The 18,583-nt window shown below is 29.7% G+C and overlaps 2 protein-coding genes across 2 annotated transcripts in view; both read right to left on the bottom strand.

Moving 5' to 3' along the window:
* Positions 1 to 1,667: 1,667 nt before the first annotated feature.
* LOC105126032 (cytochrome P450 87A3-like) overlaps positions 1,668 to 18,583 on the bottom strand; it is a 23,077-nt gene continuing 6,161 nt past the window's right edge. Inside the window, exon 10 of the mRNA XM_011026745.1 lies at positions 1,668 to 1,800. The gene's annotated coding sequence lies outside the window, so the exon portion shown is untranslated. The remainder of the gene's footprint in view (positions 1,801 to 18,583) is intronic.
* On the bottom strand, positions 1,762 to 4,374 carry LOC105126031 (cytochrome P450 87A3-like). The gene is made up of 9 exons (XM_011026743.1): positions 4,072 to 4,374; positions 3,613 to 3,943; positions 3,366 to 3,515; positions 3,021 to 3,269; positions 2,824 to 2,913; positions 2,507 to 2,585; positions 2,311 to 2,417; positions 2,064 to 2,191; positions 1,762 to 1,938 (listed from the first exon to the last, which is right to left on the bottom strand). The coding sequence occupies exons 1-9, from the start codon at positions 4,266 to 4,268 to the stop codon at positions 1,848 to 1,850; spliced, it is 1,422 nt and encodes a 473-aa protein (XP_011025045.1). The 5' UTR covers positions 4,269 to 4,374; the 3' UTR covers positions 1,762 to 1,847.

Here is an 18,583-nt window from a genome sequence, read left to right as displayed (position 1 = left end):
TAAAAAATAAACTTAAAACCTTGCACCTATAATTACGTGGCATTCTTTTTGACTGCCCGGGTGGTGTCCTGCAAAAGGAATGATATTTCTGTATTTTTGCCATTGCCAAGTCACCATACAGTATCCCTGTACATTACATTATTAGTTCTGGAGGCGTAAAACAAACACGATGCCAGGCCTCCAACGCCATAGATGGCCCGCAGATTGATTGAAAACCGACAGGTACGACCTTGGGCTAAAAGATTGATTGTAGATGATTTTGCAGTGGCTGATGCTAGATAATTTGTCCGTGGGTTCAACTTCTTTTTTTTTTTAATGTTAAAAAATATACATTGCCAATATTTTTTCCTACCAGAAACTTTTTTTTTCCAGATGCATGAAGATTCATCTCAAATTACCTGGTTATCTTAGTAGGTTAAAAAGTAATTAAATAACAGATAAATAGATAAATATATAGTTAGATTTAAAATAATTTTTTTTATAAATATTAAGATGATAATATATTTTATTGATTTGGATCAATCTAAGTTAATCTATCAACATGAATATCAAGTTATGAAATTATAATAACCATATAAAAAAAATTAAAAAAAATTATGAAATTTAGTTTTCAATAAACTTGATATTGATGGATGAAATAAAAAAACACTCAACTAAAAACATGACCTAAAAAAATAACTGAAGTCAATTTAGGTTAACCTACCAAACTCGTGATTCAAGTCATGAGATCAAAATAATCCAATAGATAGTAAATTAAAATAAATTATAAAAATCAATTTCTAATTAATCTAATATTGAAAAATAAAATTAAAAAACATTAATTAAAAAAACACAAGAAACGACTCTAGAAAACCTGAATTAACCTATCAAATCAATGATGAAAGTTATGAGATGGAGATAAGCTTATAAAAATCAAATTAAAGCGAATCATGTAACTTAATTTCCAATCATATAATTGAAAAAAAATATTTAGACCTATATATTATGTTAAACTAAATTTTAGTTAATATTATATTTGCATGTTGAGCATATAAATTTCTTTATTCATGAACAATTCTAAAAAATTACATTTTTAAAAGCATAAAATTGTGTCTTTAACGACAATTGATGTGGCAATATCTTTAATCACAATTGAAAATAGTTTTATTAGAAATTAAGATTATTTTTTTTGCTTATTCAAGGGTTGCCTTCTATAGTAAATTAGTCAATTTAAACTAGGTTAGTTAATATTATTTGAATATTTTTTTTCTTGTTAGAAAAAAATTGGGCAAGCCAAACAAAAAAAGGAAATCTGGTATCCATTATTTATAGGCATAAGAATTACCACCGTGTGATTAAAAATTTAAACCGATGTAGGAACGGCTATATATATAGTGAAGAGTGAACGTTAAAACGTTATTCATGTAAAATTAAAATGATTGTAGCATTTAGCTTGCATTGTGTGGCGTCTATGTAATGGTGGATTTATTTGTTGGATGAATTCAAGACCCATATCTGTCTTCTACAACTACAACAAATAAAATAAAATAAAATAAACCAATCAATTCATTTTTTTCATCAAGGAAAAATCTTTAGAAGATTTGTTTTTTTTAACGGATCGGGAGGGAAATAGATTTTTTATTGCAGTGCCTGAACACTTAGCTTATGCAAGAAAGCTCATATATCATACAATATTGTACAAGAGAGAAGGATTCAACGGCGTGCTCTTCACGGTGCGACGTTTGGGACTCCTTCGTTGACTAAAGAGGATCATTATTTAAAAAAAAAAAATACAGTTGCCAATAAACAAGCACGTAAGAAGAAGTAATTAAGAACAAGCACTTCCAGAGGTAAGGGAAAATAATTCTTCAATTTCTGGCTGTGAACTTAATATGGATGCCATCGCCAAATGAAATGATAGGGGTCCGAGATACGTCTCCTCCCTTCACTTTGGTAAAACTGGCATTAAGTAAACAAAAAAAACCCAGAGAGTTAACAAAAAGATCTGCCATAAATTTAACTTCCATGTTGTCACTGTTCAAGCATGAGTAGGAGTACGAGAGTAAGAGGAAAATCAACTCTACCTGTAACTAGTGAGCAGGACATGCAGAAAAGTGGACAGGACCAGTTTGCTGTAATCTGCCCCAGCACATTGTCTCGTGCCGCCACCAAATGGCATGAAATTCTTGGAAATAGTAACTTGATCAAGGTCCTATTTAGCATTGCAGAAACAATAAAAAGAAAAATTCAGCAGTTATAAAAGCATGATTCTATTAACGTAATGGCAAATCGAATCTATATTAAGGTTTGACTTGGGAAATGGAGCAGCACCCTCCAGCGCCATGGGTTGAATGTAACTGGGTCCTTGTATGTATCAGGATTTAACTGAATAGCAGGGGTAACGATCATAACTGTCCACCCAGCTGGAACGGTGTATCCTGAAGATTTCTCGAAGAATCAATTGAAATGAACATTTTGGAAAAAGAAAGCGAAGAGATTTTTGAGTTAAGAACTGGCAGCTGCACACCTTTGAACTGGAAATCTTTCAATGCCTTACGGAATAAACCAGGCGGGATGTTGGAGATTCTAAGTGTTTCATTGACAACCTGTGTATCATAATTTAACATCGTGTGATTAAGAATACAAGTCATCTACCAAAAAATAATGAAAAACACGGTTTTTATTCCAAGACAAGAGGACCATATTAATTTTTAGGAAGCAGTGAATGATTGGTCATATTTCATAAGAATATAACATTATCTTATTACCGCAAAAAGAAAAAAAAGGAAGATATTAATGGGAAGTTGTAATACAAAAGGACAATTTTTAGAATGTGGAGAGAACCATTTGCGTGAAAGTCATTGATCGGTACTCCTCCCATGTGAGGCGGGAGTTTGGATTTTCCCTTTTCTTCACAATTGCCTCATGCTCAGCCTGATCGATTAAATTGCACAATTAGCGCGGGACATGGTGTGAATAGAGTGGTGGCATCTTCAAATTGAAAGCTTAAAATTCGATGCTATTAGGGTATGTATACGTACTCTCAATTCCTCAACTACTCGAGGGTTCTCTGTAAGAAACTTGAATGTTAGAGTTAGGGTGGTTGACATGGATTCAAAGCTGGCAAACAAGATCCCGAACATGAGTTGGGGGATGAAATCCACCGTCAAAAACTTCTTAGTCTTCATATCATCAATGGCTTGATCAAGAAAATCTCCCCGACGCTTTGACGGGTCGTTGAGCCTCTCCATCAGTGTATCCTTGAGCAATTTCAACATCTTCTCTCGTTCCTGAATCAATAGAAAGGTATGTTATTGAATGGTCATTCCTGAGCAGTGATTACCAAATATGATCAAATTTCAAGGTTCAGGGACGACTCTGTTTACCTGCATGCACTTGTGGAACGAAGTGCCAGGAATATTCAAAGGCAAGGAGATGAAACTGTTCAAGATCTTTGTGTAATTCTGACTGAGCGTCTCTTTTGAGTTCTCGGCATCATAACCAAATATTATGTTTGCAGTAAAATTGAAAACCATCTACAGCAAGAAAAGGCAGGATAGGGTTAAGAAGACACGTGAGAAAATGTCCATCAATACCAGTGTATCAAGTACTGAAAATAAATAGTGCACTCACGACAGAGATAACTTGTTTGACGTCAACAGGTCCCTGAGAAGCCCACTTTGCCAAGGTGGTGTGAAGCATGTCTTCGATTTTAGGAAGCAGTGATTCTTTAAGGCTCTCAACACCAAAGTGGTTCACAGTAATGCTTCTCAAGTATTTGTGAACTGCACCGATTGCGTTCACCCTCGTTTCACCCTCAAGATTGAAAAATTTGGCAAAGGAATCCAAATACCATAGCTCAACCAAAGTTCCTTCGTGTTGCAAGATGTACTTGTTCATTTCATAGTCAGTGGACACAATGATAGGCCTTCCAACCAAGCTGGTTTTAAAGATCGGTCCATACCTGAAACAGGGAGATTAATATGAATTTGTTAGTAGGGAATAAAGCAGGCAAGTATATATGATTTAATTACGAAATAATATGCTCTGGTTTTTTTTTTTTCTCGCAAACTATGGTAGCCAGCATATTACTTTTGCATCCTTTTCTTGACGAATGGATGAAGGTCTAGAGATTTTCCAGGAATGATGAACTGGAGAGTTTCTCCAATGAGGGGCCAGCCCATGGAACCTGGAGGGAGAACTCCAATTTTTGGGCTTCTCCATTTGAAAAGCAGGTGAGTATAGTATATCACCACCAATGCTACAACAACCAATCCAAATGCCCACATCTTTTTGCTTGATCTCTCTCTCCCTCTCGAGCTAATGGATGTAAGCAAGAGAATGAAAGATAAGAGAGAATGTTAATGAAGAGGTGGATGAAGAATGGTACGACTACAAAGCATTATATACAACTCCAGCTACGTGGTATAATAGCATCTCCAAGTCAAATACTATTTAGAATAGCCAAGTTGGAATATAGTTTTTAATAGAATAGATATAGTTTTGTTTGTTTGTTTATATTCCAATGAGAAAAAGATATTTATAAAAATTTAATATATTTAATATAAAATTATTTTAATAATTTAATATGACTTTGTTGGCTTGGCGGGTTTAATTAAAAATAATCTATGATTTTTAATTAATCTAATATTAAAGTATTAAATTAAAAAAATCAATTAAAAAAATTATTGTTGCCCATTTTTAGGTCCCCACACAAAAATAAAAAATACAAAAACATATTAAAAATACTTAAAAAAAATTCAAAAAATATTAGCAAGGAGAAAAAGATATTGGAATGCCGGTAAAATGACTAGAAATTGATTGAAAAGGTTAAAAATATAAAGATTGAAATTTAATAATATATTTTTTATTGATGAGAGTTCTGTTGATAATAAAAATTTAATTTAAAAAAGAAAAGTTCAAAATTATATATTTGTGGATTCTATTTAATTTTATTGAAAGTATGTTTATGTACTCAATTAAATTTTATTGAAAGTTTAATTGAATTTATGGAGGGGTTGATTGCAAGACAAATTATTTTTAATTTAATTTAATTTTTATTTGAATGAAATTAAAGTTCAGGGATCAAATTATAATTTACCCATGGACTTGATAACAAAATTTCAGACCTTGAGTGACCAGACTAAAAATGCCCATTTCGCATCCCAAAACGACGCCGTTTCAAAGGACACTGTCCATCATCTTTTTCATTGCACCAAGGAACCGTTTCGGCAGGAAGAAGAAGAAACAATTAGCCTCAGCTGCCCACGATGCAATACGTTACTGAAATGTATGGCATTTATTCGACTTTAAAGCCAGAGAAAGAAACGCTGCGCCACGCCTGCTAAACGTCCATGAAAGAGTCGCCGGTCGTTATTCCTGCATTAAAGTCCATGCATGGTCGCCTCATTATCTGGAGGCAACCACATGGCATTCTCTGGCTACAAAAACCAGAGAAAGGCCATGACAAGGGAGAAAGGGGGGACAAAAAAGAGGAGAACAGGGGAGAAGAACTGAAAAAACCAGGGGGGAGACTGAAAAAAAAATAGAGGGGAAGAGGAAAACCAAAAATAAACCAGTATAGAGAGAAGCAAACAAACTAGATAGAGAAGCAAACAAACAGAAACAGGGAAAACACACAGAGAAGAATACCAGGAGGGACGAGAAGACAGAGACGAAAGGGAAGGAACAAGGCCGCAAGAAGAATAGAAAACAGAAACAGAGAGAACAGGAGACCAGAAGCCAGAGAAGAAGAAAATAGAAAACAGAATGAAAGAGAGGAGAATCATCCAGCCATCGTCTTCGGCTTTGCCTCGCTGCACTAGATAAGTTCCTTTTCATTCTGTCTTTCGTAGTTACATAGCACTGTGCGAAGGTAATTTTAATTACCTTAACACTGTGAAAAGCATGCGTGATTAGTTAATACATGCCGGCCTTAGGCAGCCGGATCACTGGCTTACGGCCACTGACCCAGCCCATTAAAACAAAAATTTTTTTTATAGTTTTTTGAAATAACAAAAATTATATTGTAGTTTCATATAATATAAAAAATTTCAAAAAACATATATTCTAGTATGCATTTTCGACTGTAATAACAAGTTTATTAAAGTTACGATAACTAGATCAATATTTCAAAAAAAATTTGTTTTCATTTGGTATCTAAGATTACAATCTTATACGTAAGACATACTCTTGATACTAAATAGAAAAGTTTGTTTTATTTTTATTAATGTTAGAGCAATTAAGTTTTCTTTACCTGATAAGATAAAAATCTCTTTACCTAGAAAAACATTTTTTTTTTAAGAAGTCATTGACAAGAAAACTTCAAAATCTTTAAATCATATTAAACCATGAAACAACTTACCTCAGATAGGATACACTAGGGGTGTTAATACCTTCCTTAGCCACAACTAGTCCCTTACTCCTAAATCTCTGACAAAGACTAGCACACCTGGGTTTCCTAGTGACCCTGAACCAAATACTAGTTAGCTACTCCCAAGAATCAACGAACAAAAATTGCCATCAACGCTATGTGGGGCACATGTGATAAAAATAACTTGAGTCAACCCGGGTGAACTCGTTAAATCTATGACATGGGTCATGAGACCAAGATAATCTCATAAAAAAAATAAATAAGAAGAACATTTTAAAAAAAATCAAGGGAAAAAAAACATTAGTAAAAAAAAAAATTATGTGTGTACATACACATGCCCGCATGTTATAGCGGGCTTATGAAACAAATGTGCTTGATAGTGTTAAAATTGTGAACTAGTGTTAGATAAGTAATAGAAACTGAAGGTATGATGGAGCCAATATTTCATGAGGGAACGGTTGCACAAATTAATTATCATAGCTTAAAACACAACACACAAGATAATATAGAGCAAGTGAAGGGTTGATCCCTCGAGGAAGGTTTAAGTTAGATTTTTATGCTAGATCACATACAATTTAAAAGGGATTTGATGTTATCTAAGCTGAAGCAGAAGAAAATAAAAAACTATTGACACAATCAAAAGATTGATGTCTTCTCCCAAGTACAGGAGTGTCGAAATAATAAATAGCCCGATAATACCGGGGTCGAACCATAAGGAGGTTAATTGTATAAACTATAAACAACAATTATAAACAACACAATAGTAACAACAACAACAATAACAACAATAAAGAAGAAAAAGAAGAAAAAGAAGAAGAAGAAGAAGAAGTTAATGAGAACTTTGAGATGAAAGATTAACGTAAGGATTAAACAATGATATCAACAAATGTCAAGGTTAGAGGATCAACTAATGGTATGTCAAATAAGTATAGTATAAACTTTTATTATTCAATTGGAAACCACACACAAAGAAGGTTCTAATCAGATTATAAATTGTTAATATGATTACATTAGTTATCTTATTCAATTAATGCTAATACTTGTAAATCTCGTCAGACATTCATGATTATAACTTATGTTAATAACAAATCAAGTTCCTTTCATAGCTCAGGTGTCGGTTATACCATATGGTATAGGCTATGAAAGTGCCAAGCATTTGTTATACCAACTGTTATACAACATAAATCTAGATTAGTCATTTAACAAGTAAAGTATTAAAGAGTGAATAAGATAACAAATATAAAACATGTTCGTATTAAATATTAAAGTCCATGTTAAGTTTATACTATACTTATTCTTACACCATTAGTATAACCTTTTCACCTTGACATAATAAACTTAACTAAATATAATGAAAGAAAAAAAAATAAACAAAATAAGAACATAAATAAGATAAAAGTTAACTAAGTAAAGGAAAGGAATTGAAAGGTATAAACAAGATATTAATGAAAATAAAACTTAAGCATTATAAAAATACAAAGAGAGAAAGCAAAAGCATGATCTTGATCTGGAGACCAAGATGCCTAAATGCATGGTAAATGCCTTCTTTTATAGGCCAAAATTAAGAACTATTGATTTGATGACTAATTGATAAGTGGGTGGAAATGAAACATCAATTTATATTTTAAATAATTATTTCTTCTTAACATTGGTTAATTAATGGATCTGCCGTATAATTAACTCTAACCATCAAACAATCACAGTGTCTATACTAGTAATTTAATTTAATAGCAGCATTAAAAACTAGATAAGTTGATTAATCAAAAAAATATAATTGTCCACAATCTATGTTTGATTTGATTGAATATTCTGCTTAAGATTAATAATGTAGATCTGCTACAATTATTAAACATAATTGCTTCTCAAGTTCATATACTATACCTCCGGTTTTGATATCAAACTTAACAATAGATTATCTACAATAATAACTTAGAGTCTGCTCTAGCAATTAAAATAAACAATTATAGGAAAAATAAGTATAGAAGAACAAATATATTCATCATATAAAGTGAAAAGAAAAGGTAAAATTGATCTTATAGTTCTTGAAATCCGAAGGTTTTTGTGTCCTTGCAACTAGAAAAAAGAGTTTAATTTTGCATATTTATTGAATAACTAATCAAAAAGAAAACAAAAACATGATTTCGGGTTTGTGGAAGGGAAGGGGCATTTTTTCTCTCTTAGCTACCTCATCTCCTTCTCTTCTTTCATTCTTTTTATATCCTAGGAAACCGGCACTCTAATTTCTATTTTACAAAATAGTCTTCCTTTAAGTAGACAATTTACATTTAAGTACTTCAATAATTATTTTTTTAAAAAAAAGAAGAAATAGCCTTGCATGAAATCTTTAAGCTTTGACTTAGAGGAGCTAAATTGCTGAAATAAAAACTTGGATATTGGTTTGGATACTTTGAGATGTAATTTGGATTCGTTTCTTCACAAAAGTTGTTTGCTGGCAAAATTTATTTATCATCTTAGAAAAATCATATCTCACTCATATAAGATCCTTTTTTGCTGAACTTTGGTAAGTGCATAGGTTTTTGAGTCAAGAATCCAACAAAATTTAGTTTGCATCAAATAGACCTTTTTAGGTCAAGATATTCAAGTTGGAATGACTAAAGTCAACATTGGCAGATTATGAGATTTGACTTTGAAGGCTGCGATTTCTATACTCTTTCTTATTTTATTTTCTTATCTTAGATGTCGAGAAAGGTATGGATGATAGCTTTTTAATTCCACTGTAATCACTTCATTTCTTCCTCTAGAGTTTACACTTTATATAAAATATCAGGTAAAGGTCAAATATGTCAATTACCTCCATTTTTCTTCATTTTACATCTTTCAACCAAAAGTGCATTCAAAATATAAAACAAAGAATTCCAATTTACTTCTTTTTGCATCTTTCATCCAAAAGTGCATTCAAAATATAAAATAAACAATATCAAGGTATTTTATATATAAAACAGAGGCAAAACACTAGTTAAATATGAGCGAAACTATCGAATAATATAGTTGCATCAAATACCCTCACACTTAGCTTTTGCTCGTCCTCGAGAAAGGATAGATAAAATCAAATTGAAAATAACTATGACCAATCTCTTAATCTCCCATCAATGTCCAATAATATATACATTATAAACCATAGTTATTAAACCCGGACCAGCCTAGCGGGTCGATCTGGTGGCTGGACCGGTCTAGGTTTGTCAAAAGTCGATCGGTGCAATGACCTAGCCAAACCTGATCAACCCATGACTAGGGCAAAACTAGACGAGACCTAGTGTTTTTTTTTTAAATGTGGTTTTTCTTCTATATCCTTTTTTTTTCATTTTTTAGTTGGTTATTAACACTTTTTAAAGTTCATTACATAAATATTAGAATTTTTTTTTATTTTTTCAATATGGGATTTGAAACCCTTTAGTATATATACTTTATATTTTCAAGAAAAAAATTATTTTTTCAATGTGAGATTTGAAACCCTTTTGTATATATATTTTATATTCACAAGAAAAAAAGTTATGTTTATTCAATATGAGATTTGAAACCCTTTAGTATACATATTCTATGTTCCTAAGAAAAAAAATTATTTTTTTCAATATGGGATTTGAAACCCTTTCATATATATACTCTATGTTCACAAGAAAAAAAATTATGTTTTTTTTAATGTGGGATAAAAAACCTTTTGGTTTAAATACTTCAACTTAAAAGGATAACATAATATCTTTTTAATGTGGGATTTGAAACCCTTTAGTATATATACCCTATGTTCACAAGAAAAAAGTTATGTTTTTCCAGTATGAGATAAAAAACTTTATAAAATATTCTTTTAAACTTCATTATGTGCAACATGTATAGCCTATATTTACATGTATTGACCTGAGTTAATCCAGGTTAACCTGAGTTAATCCAAGTTGACCCATAAAACCCGAGACCCCACCTTTTGGCCTGGTCAACCCTTAGGCCGATTTAAATAACTATGTTATAAACAACAATACAATCAAGAAGGATATAGAGTATAAATTTTCATGATTTCATTTACATACAAACTTCAACACTCAATTAATCATTGGGATTTAAATGAAATCTATGTCATACCAGAGCAATAGGTCCTCTTATTGATATACATTCCAACAGTTACGTGTTTAACGCTTATGTATTTAAATCTATCAAATTCAATCAATAAATATGTTCTATTATAAGCTTGCTCTTCAATCTCATCTCTATTGCTAACATATTATCAGCAATGCATGAATCAAAAGGTTTTATTTTCCGGTTATAATGGGGCTAAGGTTAAGGTTAGATAAAATAAAATAAAAGAAAAGGCTCAAAAAAAAAAATAGAGGATTCTGAAAAATGATATTTCAAACAAGATATTCCATTAAAGCACATAAATTTTTCATCTTTAAACACCAATGTTTAACTTCTTTTGATTTCAAGCTCCATCAACATAGAATCTTAAGAACACAAAAGAACACTTTTCTTTTCTATTCTTTTCTCTTTCCTTTTTTTTTTTCCTTTCACCTTTGACAACTTTTCCCATCTTTTCATCAAGCATCATTTCTCCTTTCTTTTTATATAATTTCGAATCATAATTCCATGATATATAATAGGTATATGCTTTTTTAATCCTTAGTCAGGGGAAAAGAGGAAAACATATAAAAAGTTAAGGTTTATAATAAAAAAAAAAAAGATAAACAAGCTCCAAAGGGGCTTACTAAGGATAATATGCTTTATGTTGACTTTTTGGCTAAAGTGATTAAAATTCCTAATGCCTTTATCATCTTTATGTATATATGTAATGCAAATGTAATCTTAACAGGATATGAAGCAAGTTCTAGAGATACATATCATTGAAAGAATGCATAATCAAATAATATAATGTTGACGGCTCAAAAACTTGCATTGGTATAACACTATAAAATTAACATGACATATTTTCTAAGTTAATCTCTAAACCAATTAAACGTTAAAACTCATGCATACTCATTTATTCGATTTACATCTTTATCCATCTCAGTTAATTCTCATACATAATACTAATATTATTATAAACCAATAGGAGTTTAAAAAAATCAAACATATATTTTTTTGAAAAATAAAAAAGAAAACCAAAATTCTCTCAATACCCCCGTACTTTAAACCAAAAATTGTCCTCAATGTTGAAATAAAAGAAAAGAAATATAAGAGAATGACAAAAATAAAATAAAATGCAAAAAATAAAAAATAAAGGAAAAGGAAAGCAAATTTGTTTGTTTTTTTTTTTAATGCTAGGTTGCCTCTTAGTAAGTGTTTTTGTTTTATGTCATTGGCTCGACATATGGTATACTCATTCTTCATAGATTGGTTCAATTAACTCCACAGAAGAGGTGAGTTCTGTCGTCCAACCTTCATAGAAAGGTTCTAAACGATGCTTATTGACCTTGTACACTTTGTTTATTTCTAAACTCGTAATTTCAACTGCACCATAAAAAAAAATATTAGAAACAATAAAGGGTCCAATCCAAGAAGAGTACAACTTTCTAGGAAAAAGTTTCAAACATGAATGATAAAGGAGGACTTTGTCTCCAACATGAAACTCTTTTCTCGTAATTATTTGGTCATGAAGACTCTTCATCTTTTGTTTATAAATCCTTGCATTCTCATAAGCATAATTCTATATCTCTTCTAACATGGTTTGACACGACTAAAAGATTGATATCTTCTACCAAGTGTAGGAGTGTCGAAGTAATAAATAATACAGCAAGATCAGGGTCGAACCATAATGAGGTTAATTGTATAAATTATAAATGACAATAATACAACAACAACAACAATAATAGTAATAATAATAGTAGTAGTAGTAGTATTAATAATAATAATAATAATAATAATAATAATAAATAAATAAATAAAAAGAGAAGAAGAAGAAGTTGATGAGAACTTTGAGATGAAATATTAATATAAGGATTAAACAATGATAATAACAAATGTCAAGGTTAGAGGTTCCACTAATGGTATGTCAAACAAGTATAGTATACACTCTTATTATTCAATTGGAAACCACACACAAAGGAGATTCCAATCAGATTATAAATTATTAACATGATTACATTAGTTATCTTATTCGATTAATGCTAATACTTGTAAATCTCGTTAGGCATTTATGATTATAACTTATGTTAACAACAAATCAAGTTCCTTTCATAGCTTAGGTGTCGGTTATACCATACAGTATGAGCTATCAGAGTGCCAAGTATTTGTTGTACTAAGTGTTATACAACATAAATCTCCAAGCATTTGTTGTACCAAGTGTTATACAACATAAATCAAGATTAGTCATTTAACAAGCAAAGTATTAAAGAGTGAACAAGATAACAAATACAAAACATGTTAGTATCAAACATTAAAGTTCATATTAAGTTTACACTATACTTATTCTTACACCATTAGTATAACCTTTTCACCCTGACATAATAAACTTAACTAAACATAATGAAAGAAAGAAAAATAAATAAACAAAATAAGAACATAAATAAGATAAAAGTTAACTAAGTAAATGAAAAGAAATGAAAGTCATAAACTTGATATTAATGAAAGCAAAACATAAACATTATAAAAAATACAAAGATAGAAAGCAAGAGCATGATCTTGATCTGGAACCAAAATGCCTAAATGCATGGAAAATGCCTCATTTTATAGGCCAAAATTGGAAACTATTGATTTGATGACTAATTGATGAGTGGGTGACCAACTCTTAACTTGGTGACAATCCTCATCTTCTTTTATCTATCCAAAACGTCATTGATAACGTCAAAATTTAAACCACTTGAAAATAAAAGTTGTAGGAAATTGTCTCATGTTTCTTGTGTAAAAAATTGAGGTCATTTGGAGTTCTAGAACCCCAGATATGGGCCAAACACTAAACAGTGCTTGGGTTGGAGGATAGATTCGGATTTCTTTGTTGTTGCTCCAATTTGGACTTGAAAATGACCTTTTTAAGTCTTGGGCTCCATATGAAAGTTGTAGGCCTATGTCTTACCTTTCTATCCATATAAAGTAGACCTAAATCTGATATTTAGAGCTCCAGATATGACCCAATTATCGAACAGTATTCCGGTTTGGACTGCCCCGATATCTCTTTTCTAAGTTTGGCCATCTTTTTGTCCTTTCAATTTCAGTTCTTAAATTCATCAATCAATCCTTTTATTTATGTGATAGGCCTGCATTTAAAATAAAAATTTACTATAAATTAAAGGCATCTTATATTATTAGATATATTATTATAAAACATGCTTTAATTAAGGAGTTATTGATACTTCAAGTGCAAAATGATGATATAAAACATTGATAAAAAATACACTTTTAAGTACTAATCACACCGCCCCAACCAGCTTATTACTAGTCTCTAGTAATCAAAGCATTAAAATAGAAAAATAATTTGTAAATTTCACAAAGCAAAGTATCCATCATTTAACTTCTATTAATCTATCTAGATAAATAAACTCTCATTAAATTTATATATCTGCTCAATACCTCTTAAACAAGATATTAATAAACCTTTCTTTTATGCTCAATATATCAACACATAGTTATGGGTCTTTAATTGGAAGAAAACAAAATTCTTATTCTTATTTAAAGAGTGAACAAGATAACAAATATAAAACATGTTAGTATCAAACATTAAAGTCCATTTTAAGTTTACACTATACTTATTCTTATTCCATTAGTGTAACCTTTTCACCTTGACATAATAAACTCAACTAAACATAATAAAAGAAAGACAAATAAATAAACAAAATAAGAACATAAATAAGATAAAAGTTAACTAAGTAAATGAAAGGAAATGAAAGGCATAAACTTGATATTAATGAAAGCAAAGCATAAACATTACAAAAAATACAAAGAGAGAAAGTAAGAGCATGATCTTGATCTGGAAACCAAGATGCCTAAATGTATGGAAAATATCTCCTTTTATAGGCCAAAATTAGGAACTATTGATTTGATGACTAATTGATGAGTGGGTGATCAACTCTTGACTTGGTGACAATCCTTATCTTCTATTATCTGCCCAAAACGTCATTGATAACGTCAAAATTGGAACCACTTGAAATATAAAAGTTGTAGGAAATTGTCTCATGTTTCTTGTGTAAAAAATTGAGGTCATTTGGACTTCTAGAACTCCAAATATGGGCCAAACACTAAACAGTGCTCAGGCTGGAGGATAAATTCGGATTTCTTTGTTGTTGCTCCAATTTGGACTTGAAAATGACATTTTTAAGTCTTGGGCTCCATATGAAAGTTGTAGGCCTATATCTTACCTTTCCATCCATATAAAGTAAACCTAAATCTGAGATCTATAGCTCCAAATATGACCCAATTACCAAACAGTATTCCGGTTTGGACTGCCCCGACATCTCTTTTCTAAGTTTGGCCATCTCTTTGTCCTTTCAATTTTAGTTCTTAAATTCATCAATCAATCCTTTCATTTATGTGATAGGCCTGCATTTAAAATAAACATTTACTATAAATTAAAGATATCTTATATTATTAGATATGTTATTATAAACATGTTTTAATTAAGGAGTTGTTGATACCTCAATTGCAAAATGATGATATAAAACATTGATAAAAAATACACTTTTAAGTACTAATCATGGTTCCAGTCTTTTTGGGTACTAGAAGGATAGGCGCCACCCATTCATTATCTATAATGGGATAAATTTCTCCTACATTATGGAGGGCAGTTTGCAAAGCTTACAAAGCCAATGTTGATTGGTGCACGTTTTGGGATTACATATGTGCTTCTCCATCTCTTTTATCTCGATAAAATCATAGCTATAACTCAAAGCTATGCTTAATCCGTTCTCATAGTCAAAATCAAAACTTGTTGCACATACTTATCAACTTGGTCATAATATGTGATAGAATCAACATTGCTATAAGGATTTTTCATTACATCATGGCAATTAAATTCATCTTTTTCATCTTCTATGTTCATAAACAAAGCATCCTTACCAAAATGAATCTTTGTATTGACAGTTTTCAAGAATGGTCTCCCAAATTATATAAAAATGTTGTTTGAAAAATCACAAGAGTCATGCCCAACCACTTGCCGCATCAGTGATGTTGCGATTAGTATACATCAATCCTTTATAAAAATATTGAATGAGCAACTGATTGGGAATTTGATGATGAGGGAATTGAATGCATAATTGCTCAAATCCTTTATAAAATAATATCTCTCCATGAGATTGTTGAATCACATATATTTCTTTCCTTAATGTTGGCAACTTGAGATGTTGAGAAATATTTTTCAAGAAAAATTTTCTTTATCACATTTCAAGTTCCCATGGAACATGAGGGAATAGAGAAAAACCATGCATTTGTTGCCCCTTTTAAAGAGAAGGGTAAAGTTTTCAACTTGACCTATTCTTCACCAACTTCATTCGGTTTCATACGAACACAAATCATGTGGAATTACTTGAGATGAGTATGAGAATCTTCTTCAGTTAGTCCATTGAATATTGACACTAATTATATAAAACTAGACTTGAGCTCAAAGTTGACATTATTGTCAATGTTTACATTTAAGTAGTTCAATAATTATTTTTCAAAAAAAAAATAGCCTTGCATAAAATATTCAAAGTTTGACATAGAGGAGCAAAATTATTGAAATAAAAACTTGGATGTTGGTTTGGATGCTTCGGGATGTAATTTGGACTCGTTTCTTCACAAAACCTGTTTGTTAGCAGAATTCATTTGTCATATTAGCAAAATCATATCTCAATCATATAAGATCTTTTTTGGCTGAATTGGTAAGTGGATAGATATTTGAGTCAAGAATCCAACAAAATTTATTTTGCATCAAATAGACTTTTGTATCTCAAGATATTAAAGGTGGAATGGCCAAAGGTTAATATTGATAGATTACAAGATTTGACTTTGAAGGCTACGATTTCTATGATCTTTCTTATTTTAATTTATCACCTTAAATTTTCAAAAAGGTATGGATGATAGCTTTACAATTTCACTGGAATCACTTCGTTTCGATCTCTAGAGTTTACGCTCTACATAAAACATCGACTAGAGGTCAAATCTGCTAATTACTTCTAATTTAATCCTTTTTGCATCTTTCATCCAATAGTGTCTTCAAAACATAAAAAAAAAAAAAAGAATATAAAAATATTTTATACATAAAACATAGGCAAAACTCTAGATAAATATGAGTGAAACTATTAAATAATATAGTTGTATCAAATATAGAGACAGAATAGAATGAGTTGTAATAATTTATATTGTTTTGTGAGGAAAGCTACATAGCTTTCCTCACATGATTTAGCCTTTTGCTCTATAATTTAGCTTTTTTGTTAATAAAAAAATACAAAACTAAATTTTTAACCAGCTTAATATTAAAAAAATAAAATCAACGAAAATAATTTTGAAAATAATTAAACAAAACAACAAAAGAAAAAAATCATATAAAGAAATACTATAACAATCCATAAATATATATCAAAAATAAAATTGATAGAAAATTTTGAAAAGAAAATCATGTGAGGAAACACTATAGCAATCCACAGTGTTTTAAACAAAAAAAACTATAAAACTAAATTCTCGAACAACTCAATATTAAAAAAGTAAAATCAATAAAGAAAATTTTAGAAAAAATTATAAAATCAAAACTAAAAAAACTAAACTACGTAGGGAAACATTGTAACAATCCATAATGTTTTGTGAGAAAAGTTATAGTTATAATTTTCAATCGGCTCAATATTAACAAAATAAAATTGACAAAAATAATTTTAAAAAAAATCATTAGGAAAACCATATGGGGAAACACTATAGGAATCCACAATGTTTTTTTTTTTTTTAACTACAAAGCTAAATTCTCAACTAGCTCGATATTAAAAAAATAAAATTGATAAAGATAATTTAAAAAAAATCATTAAGAAAAAACCATATGGGGAAACACTATAATAATACATGGTGTTTTAAAGAAAAAAAAGCTAAATTCTCAATCAATTTAATATAAAATAATAAAATCAATAAAGATAATTCTACAAAAAATAATTAAAAATAACAAAAAATCATAAAACAAAAAAAAATTTAAAAAATTAAAAAACACTGTAGCAATATATAATGTTTTGTGAGAAAAATTATAGCACTTTCCCGAAATATTAACAAAAAAAATCATGTAGGAAAATACTGTAGCAATCTATAGTGTTTTATGAAGAAAGTCACAGTTGTAATTCTCAACCACCATATTATTAAAAAAAATAAAATCGATAAAGATAATTTTAGAAAACAATTATTCAAAAAACTTTTTAGGAAAACACCATAGCAATTCATAGTGTTTTAAAGAAAAAAAACCATAACGTTAAATTCTCAATCAACTCAATATTAAAAGAGTAAAATTGACAAAGATAATTTTGAAAAAAATATTTAAAAAAACAAAAAAAATATAGGGAAATACTGTAGCAATTCACAGTGTTTTGTGAGAAAAGTTACAATTATAATTATCAACCAGCTTATTATTAAAAAAATAAAATCGATAATAATAATTTTAAAACAAATCATAAAAAAACCTATGTGGGGAAACACTACAACAATCTACAGTGTTTTAAAGAAACAAACTATAAAGTTAAATTTTCAACCAGCTCAATATTAAAAAAAATAAAATTGATATAGATAATTTTGAAAAAAATCATAAAAAAAAAACCATGTGGGGAAAAACTATAATAATCCATAATATTTTAAAGAAAAAACAACAAAGCTAAATTTTCAACACGTTTAATTTTAAAAAAAATCGACAGATAATTTTAGAAAAAAATTATTGAAAAGAGCCATGTGGGAAAAAACTATAGCAATCCATAGTGTTCTAACAAAAAAGTTATGAAGTTAAATTCTTAACCAGCTCATTACTAAAAAGATAAAATTGACAAAGATAATTTAAAAAAATCATTAAAAATAACAAAAAAAATGAAAAAAACCAAGTGAGAAACACTATAACAATCCATAATATTTTGTGAGAAACGCTACAGTTGTAATTCTCAACCACCATATTATTAAAAAAAAAACGATAAAGATAATTTTGGAGAAAAAACCATATGGGAAAATGCTTTAGCAATCCAGAGTGTTTTAAAGAAAAAAACCACAAAGCTAAATTTTGAACTAGCTAAATATTAAAAAAATAAAATCGATAAAGAGAATTTGAAAAAAATCTTTGAAAAAAAAATGTAAAACAAAAAAACAAAAAAA

The sequence above is a fragment of the Populus euphratica genome, unplaced genomic scaffold (genome assembly GCF_000495115.2).
Source record: "Populus euphratica unplaced genomic scaffold, PopEup_1.0 scaffold44.1, whole genome shotgun sequence".
NCBI lineage: Eukaryota > Viridiplantae > Streptophyta > Magnoliopsida > Malpighiales > Salicaceae > Populus > Populus euphratica.
This window is presented reverse-complemented; position numbering and strand designations above follow the sequence as displayed.

Coding starts and splice junctions, on each gene's coding strand:
- LOC105126031 (XM_011026743.1), bottom strand. CDS start 4,268: ATGTGGGCATTTGGATTGGTTGTTGTAGCATTGGTGGTGATATACTAT. Junction 3,270..3,365: donor CGTTCCACAAGTGCATGCAG/GTAAACAGAGTC, acceptor CTATTGATTCAG/GAACGAGAGAAGATGTTGAA. Junction 2,914..3,020: donor GAGTAGTTGAGGAATTGAGA/GTACGTATACAT, acceptor TTAATCGATCAG/GCTGAGCATGAGGCAATTGT.